Below are 7,881 nucleotides of genomic sequence, written 5' to 3'. Positions count from 1 at the left end.
AGTTTCCCTTCACTTTTCTCTCCCACCAAATATAATATAAAAAAAATGGAGACACTCCTCTCCCCTTATTTAAAATAAAAAATAAAATTAAATATAGATATCTTTTCTAACAAAAATCTTTATTAATAAAAATTTTAATGTTCAAAACGTTTAAATGTTATTTTTATTTTATAATGGTATTTAAGAGTCAATTTCTCTAATTCAACCTTGACTTTTTTCACTGTAGCTGTTGTTTTAGGTGACCAAATAACTTAAAATTTCTAAAAAAAATTATGTGTAGGTGTCTGTGCGTCTCTTTTCATTAGTTTTTATATATACAATTATTATTTAATAATCAATATAATATCAAGTTAGATTCTAATATACTCATCCTCCTAAAAAATATAAATCATTTTTAACTTATCTGAATCACACTCTAAATAAGTTAGTCAAATATCTTTAAATAGTATTATCTTTTTATTTTTACTCTTATTTAATAGGGTTCTTATTCAAAGAAAAAATATTAAGTGATTTATTTATTAAAGATATTTTTAAAAAGCTTATTAATTATTTATTGAAAATTAAAAATATTTTATATTTTTGAAAGGATAATATTACCAATAGTTCTCTCAACCTCACTTTTTTTATCTATAAAATTCGAGCCGCAATCTTATTTAATGGTGATTTTCTTAATGTAATTTTATCATTTATTTAAGGTTCATTAAAATGTGCAGAAGATATAACATAAATAAAAATATAACTTCTGATATATTATGGAAAATATTGGAAAAGTAAAATTGTACAGAACTCAACAAAGAACTCACTGACTAAATAAACATTGCATCTGCACTAAATGATAGTTTTGAAGGACGGGTCATTAATAAATGAAGTTAAAAGAGAGGAAGCTACATGAATTTTGGTTTTGAACAAATATTATTGAATCGGTCATTAAATTAATTAAAATATTAATTTAAAAAATTAATAATTATAATTAAATTGATCATGATAATATTTTATGAAATTGATTGAAATACTAGTAAAACGATTTATTAATGTAATCAGATGAATGGACCCAAATTTTCATATTACGTTTGAAGGGCGTGTGCAGTAGGGGGAAAATGCAAACAAACAAAAGCTATCTTCCAACGCAAATTGTGAAACCAATCAGCAACCACCAAGGTGTCATCATCCCCCCCCCCTCCCCCCGGGGGTCCCTTCTTTCAACACGCTCTAGTGCTTGGTAGGTTGTGCCGTTGGCTCATGGGCCCAAAACTCCACTTAAATTTAATGGTCTCTCACAAATGGGGTTTCCCTTCTTCCTTCCCTTCGGATCTCATTGCCTCAGTGCTTCCTTCATTTCGCCTCCAATTTCGACCTGCCTCGCTTTGATTAGCTTTCTGGGTATTCAATTTCTCCCTCATGGCCACTGATTCTTGAGATTTCTCTCTCTGGGATTCTTGCGTTTTGGAATTGGGTTGCGCTGTCATGGGCTTTAAACCCTTTTAACGCGGCTTCTTCTAAGGTTAACTGATAACTCGTCCTGCTGACGCATTTCAAGAGATCGGGAAATCTTCTTTCAGGGACATAATTCAAATTTTCCCTTTTGAAATTTCAACTTTTTCCCCTCCTCCCTTGTTATAAATAAAAAGCGAGCTAAGAAAGTTTGGATATGTCCGGAACTTGGTTCTCTGGAAATTCGTGTTGAGCATGGTGTTTGGGAGGTATCATACTTGATTTTGGAAGTGGGAGTTTAATACCTTCGTCTGGGAAGCATTGGGGCGCAGAATATGGACAGAGTTATTCAACCTCCTTTGGTAATTTGCTTAATCGCTCTTCTTGCAGTTTCTCTTTTCTATATTTATCAAATACCGTCCTTGGTTGAAGTGTCAATTCTCAGTTCTGTGGTTCTGATGCCTTTTACCTTGGTTTCTTTGGGGCTGATTGGTTTTCAAGTTTGGTTGAGTTCGTCCCTCTTGATGCTCAGGGATTGCTGTGGTTGAAATCTTGCCCTAGTCTATTGGTTTTAAAGATCTTTTTAAGAAGGATTGTGGGGATGATGGACAGACTTCTGGGATCAATGCTTGAAAATTCTTGAATGTCATTATTAATTGAACTTCCTTCTGTTACCTGGTATATGGTCTTTAAAAATCTTATTGAGCTCCCTCTAAAGGATGAGCGACTGCAATTTATTTTGTTGCTTGAATTCTAACAAACGGTGTTACTATGATCTGTTCGCTAATGCTACATGACAATATTAAAAACTTGCATGTCTAAATAGGGTTTTTAGAATGGGATAAATAATCTTTTGCATAATCTCTCTGCTTAATCTGTGTTACGTAAGATCTATTATGGCTTCTCACTTTCAGGTAGTGTCTGGTACATGGGATTCTTAATTTCACAAACACCAGGAATATTATCATAAGATGTTTGAACACCTAAGCTATGAGATTTTTTTTTTTTTTAATTGTGTTGTAATAACATAAGCGTTTCTATGTGCGTACTTGCACAGACGTTCAAGCCTTTTGCACACACACACACTGAGATTTCCTAGGTCCGGAAGAATATTGATAGCCACATGCCAAATGCCATTTAAAGATTCTGTGATTATCTTCATCCTATAATTGGGGTTATTGGACACAAAGTGAAAAATAGAAGGGACTAAACAGGATTTACCTACTAACATGGCCTAGCCCTTTTGGCTTTAGATCTGTGTATACTGTGACAGTGTTCTATTTACATTTGCTGATTTTCTTGACACAGATACCATTACATATTCAAATACCTGATTGTAACTAACACATGTTGGTCAAATTTCCTCATAATTTTTATCTAGCTAATTTCTGATATGAGCATATGCATGTTTACATTCATCAGAATCTACAATATTGCTTCCGCTTATAGATCATCTGGTTATAAGTATTTAAAGTGCTCTATCTGCTTCATCTCAGAATTGTATGTATTTGATGCGAAATGTGGATGATATCTCATGTTTACATATATTCCATTATGTTTAAGCTGTTTTCATTTTTTTCAATGACAAAGTAGCTGAAAGAAATTTCTTACAAATTTGATTGTGCAGGTTGATACAACAGCATGTTTATGCAGGGTAGATACAGGCTTAAAAACTGTTGCTGGAGCAAAGAAGTATGTCCCTGGAGCAAAGCTGTGTCTTCGACCTGACATTAAGCCATCCATCCATCCAACTAGAAGCAAGCCATCACGTGGTGACAGAAGCCGCAATCAATCCCCACTACTTCCTGGACTCCCCGATGATCTTGCCATTGCTTGCCTAATTCGGGTTCCTAGGATTGAACACTGTAAACTCCGACTGGTCTGCCGAAGGTGGTATCGTCTCTTGGCTGGTAACTTCTTTTACTCACTCCGAAAGAGTCTTGGAATTGCGGAAGAATGGATATATGTCATTAAGAGAGATCGAGATGGGAAAATATCATGGCATGCTTTTGATCCTGTGTACAAATTATGGCAACCCCTGCCTCCCATTCCTAAGGAATATTCTGAAGCTCTTGGTTTTGGTTGTGCTGTTCTCAGTGGCTGTCACTTATACCTGTTTGGTGGCAAGGATCCACAAAAGGGATCCATGAGGCGCGTCATCTTTTATAGTGCTAGGACTAATAAATGGCACCGTGCCCCAGATATGCTTCGCAGGCGACACTTTTTTGGCTCATGTGTCATAAATAATTGTTTGTATGTGGCAGGTGGGGAGAATGAGGGGGTACACCGATCATTGCGATCAGCTGAAGTTTATGACCCCAACAAGAATCGATGGTCTTTTATTTCAGATATGAGCACTGCAATGGTGCCTTTCATAGGAGTTGTCTATGAGGGGAAATGGTACCTGAAGGGACTCGGTTCTCATCGGCAGGTTCTGAGTGAAGTCTACCAACCAGAGACCGATAGCTGGTGCCCTGTTTTCAATGGAATGATCACTGGATGGAGGAACCCAAGCACTGCCCTTAATGGACAGCTCTATGCTTTAGACTGCAAGGATGGCTGCAAACTTAGGGTTTATGATGAGTTGACTGATTCATGGAGCAAGCATATTGACAGTAAAATGCATTTGGGGAAGTCTCGGGCTATGGAGGCAGCTGCTCTTGTTCCCCTCAATGGCAAACTTTGTATCATCAGGAATAATATGAGCATTTCTCTGGTTGTTGTTTCCAAATTTGAAGATTTGGGAGGATCATCAGCTGAACACCTGTGGGAAACTATTGCAGGAAAGGGACAGTTCAAGTCTTTTGTAACAAATCTCTTGTCTAGTCTCGCAGGCCGAAACCGACTCAAAAGTCACATAGTGCACTGTCAGGTTCTTCAAGCTTAGGGTTTGTATAGTGCCCAAGAATTGACACTGAATGTCGACTATGACTTTCCAGCACACCCTGGGGATCATGTTCATCATGAGAGGTGATACATAGAGATTATGAGACTCAAATCTCTTCCAGTGATGGGAGTGGGGGGTAAAAGTGAAAAGAGAAATAAAGGAGCAAGACTGGCTGATCGGTCAGTGGGTCCTGTTCCTAGTTCCTACCTCTTTTTCTTGCTTCATTTTCCTCTGTAGTGTCACTGGAGGGGATCTGCTCACATAGATCAGTTGTCGTAGTAATTTGAAGTACTCCACTAGAGATCATAATTTAGAAGAGAATAGTGGGTCCTGCCTCTGCATTTGTGGACTTGCAGAAGTGGAACCCACTACTTTCTTTCTATCTTTCTCTACTTCAGCGGATTCGGATTCATCTTAGTAATCACAGTGCTACAGATATTGATTGGTAGTTACATTTACATGTTGAGAATTGAGTTGGCCATTTCCCTGGTCATATATTGTGATGATGCGAGGAATGTCTCTCATGAGTAATTTGAGAAGATCAACACTTACCCAACTTTTACAATTACAAGCATGCACAACTATTCATGAGGCTCTATTTGTTTTTAAGATCAGGCCCTTGATGTTGATGGTTTGTTGAGAACGCATTCAAATGCCTATTTAGTTGCGCGTGGTTGTGAGTGTTTATTAGTTTTGTAGGTACACCATTGCTTGAGGAAGAAACTATTGGTCAGGTGTAACCCATGATGCTTACAGATCATTTGCAAAGTTTTAATCTTTGTATGTAGATCAAGTTTCTGCAGTTGCAAGGATGAATGGTATGAATATTAGTTTGTTGAGTATAATTTTATTATCAAAGTTTGATAACTATATGGTGTTATGTTCTTTAATTTTTCTTTTGAAGGTCTTGCTTAGTTGTTTTGTGAGTGCAAGTGTAGTAGAGTCATGAGGAAAGAAAGCATGGTATTGTTAGTTATTATTATTATTATTACTACTTTAAAAATGTATTGGGGAATCGAAATTTCATTATAACTTGTCTGGCATCCCCGGATGTGGAATAAATTGAGGGATCATATTAAATATTTTAATGCCAACTTTTCTTGAGTTAAAAAACAACTTTTCTTGAGTTAAAAAAAAAGAAGAATAATTTGGCATTAGAAGAACTATTTTATAAGTGAATAAGTATTCACTTATTTATTTGTAAACCTAAGTATAAATATATTAGGGATAATGAAACTTTTAATCTTTTAAATTTGATGTAATTATTGATTTGGTTCCTTTTGTTTTAGGTTTAATTTTTATTAATTTAGTCTTTTAAGTTGTTTTTTTCAATTATCAATTTTTTTTATCATTTAAAGGAGGTAATATTGCTAAAAATTTTGTTGACATGGATAATGAAATATTGATAATAGTCACATAGAGTAATAGAAATAAATGAAATTATTTAGGTAGAAAAAAAAAACAAGTTCAAAAATTTTGAAAAACAAAAGAATAAAACACTTTAAAATTTTAATATGCTTTACATGTTAAATTAATTTATATTTTAAAATTTAAAGGATTAACATAATAATTTTAAAAAATATAAAGGATGAAATAAATAAAAATTTAACTTGAGAGATTAAATTAATAATTAAGACTTAACTAAAAATTTTATCATCCTAATATGTTATTCTATTTGTCTGCAATCCCTTAAACTAGGAAAATTTAAAGTTCTTACTTTAACTTGTATGCTATTCCCTCTGTTAAAAAATTTAAGATATTTTTTGAAGGATTAAATGTTAAAAAATATAAAGTATTTTTAGTCTTTTAAAATGTAATCATTACTTTTTTTAAAAAAAAAGTGCTCATATTGAATAGATTACTTTACATTTTTTTAAGGTAAAATACCATATTAAATAGGGATAAATATTAAAACATAGAATTGATTTAAAGACAAGTAACTATTTTATTAGGAGTGAAATTTGATTTAAAATGCTTTACATTTTAAATGTTTTTTTATGTTGTTTATGGTGTGCCGTGCACCACAACACACGACACACAAGCCACGGCTCATGATGCAGCGAGCAAAAAGTCATTTATGCTCCCCCCTAACGCCACCTGATTCGATTCAACTTCCATGCTAGCTCAATTTAGAGCCAAATATGACCCAAGAAGTCAATTAATAATCCAAAAACATAATTAAATTAATTAATTATTTTTTAACTAATTCACCCCTTAATTAGCAATTTATTTTAGGTTTAAAGTTTTTGAATGTTATACCTAAAACCTTCCTCATACTCAATCGATTCTCAAACTTTTTTTTGTTTTATTTCATAGACTATCTTTAACTCCTTTAAATGGTTTCTCAAGATTTTCCTTAAAATTTTAGTAGCGACTCCTATTCAACAAGTTCTCGCTTTGAAGGTCAGAACCTCTACTCTCACATGCCATCCACATCACTTTTTCAAATGTGACATGCTTAGATTACCCATGGATTTTTCACTACTATTTCATGACTTTTCTCTACAATTAATCTCCCCCTCATAATGTAAATCACTATACATGCATAATTCATTCACCACTATGTCTTGCATACAAATTACCACATGCATATAAAGATATTTATTGTCACTTTATGTCATGTACTTGTCACACACATATGCACATACTATTTGCAAATATCTACTAATACACAACTATGTCTTACCTCAATTATATTTATAATTTCATAAAACATGTTCCTATAAATATAATATGCACATGCAAACTACTTGTGCACGCTTAAACTAGTTAATAAACATTGTAGACTATCTAGTAATCTCAACCTTTTTATCATAAAAGGGTTACCTATGGGTTGAAATCATTGTGATCACCTCTTGAGTCAAAATGAGGTCTTACACTTCAATCTACAACAATAAATACTATATATTAATTTTCCACTAACATAAGTACTTTTAACTACATAAATCACCCTAAATCCCTCTTTACTCATATTTTCAATAAAGGAGTTAACCAAGATCACAACTATATATCTCACACCATCCCTTCAAGTACCCTTCTAACTCAATCACAACATGTCATTTCATATCTCAACATGTTAAGCCCTCAAACTTGAAAATTCATCTAGGGCTTGACCTAACCTCTTCTCTCCAAAACAACTTGGCCTTAGTCCAAAGAACATAGACCAAGCTATTAGAACCATATGCTACACATAAAGCATGGATTCCTAGCTCTTCCAAAAACAAATAATCTATTTCTCTCTCTAGCACTTGAAATTTATGTTGTAGACATGGAGAAGAGAGAGGAAAGGCTTACAAAAATGGATCATAGTCTGAATCAGCTTTTGGTATCTTGACTTACTAAACCCTAATAGACCCCTACTCTTCTCCTTACGTACTCCTCAATTTTCCCAACTTTTCCTCTTTGCCTAAATGTTGAATCACAAGCTATTAATTCTGATTATGAGCCATATGCCGTGGCTCATGGCATAGAATGTGCCATCCACCATTTCTCTCCCAATCTAATGTTGATCCATTTTGTAACATCCTAAAATTTAACCTCCTGGTAATCAGATTAATTAAGGA

The 7,881-nt window shown here is 34.0% G+C and overlaps 1 protein-coding gene across 1 annotated transcript; it reads left to right on the top strand.

The window, feature by feature from the left end:
- The first annotated feature begins 1,247 nt into the window (after window positions 1–1,247).
- Window positions 1,248–5,148, top strand: LOC129297238 (F-box/kelch-repeat protein At1g55270-like). The gene is made up of 2 exons (XM_054935600.1): window positions 1,248–1,793; window positions 3,059–5,148. The coding sequence occupies exons 1-2, from the start codon at window positions 1,767–1,769 to the stop codon at window positions 4,316–4,318; spliced, it is 1,287 nt and encodes a 428-aa protein (XP_054791575.1). The 5' UTR covers window positions 1,248–1,766; the 3' UTR covers window positions 4,319–5,148.
- The last annotated feature ends 2,733 nt before the right edge of the window (window positions 5,149–7,881 follow it).

Source organism: Prosopis cineraria, unplaced genomic scaffold (genome assembly GCF_029017545.1).
Source record: "Prosopis cineraria cultivar Desert tree isolate PC_DT_omini unplaced genomic scaffold, ASM2901754v1 PC476, whole genome shotgun sequence".
Classification (NCBI taxonomy): domain Eukaryota; kingdom Viridiplantae; phylum Streptophyta; class Magnoliopsida; order Fabales; family Fabaceae; genus Prosopis; species Prosopis cineraria.
The sequence above is the reverse complement of the archived record's forward strand: the minus strand, read 5'-3'. Positions and strand labels throughout refer to the sequence as shown.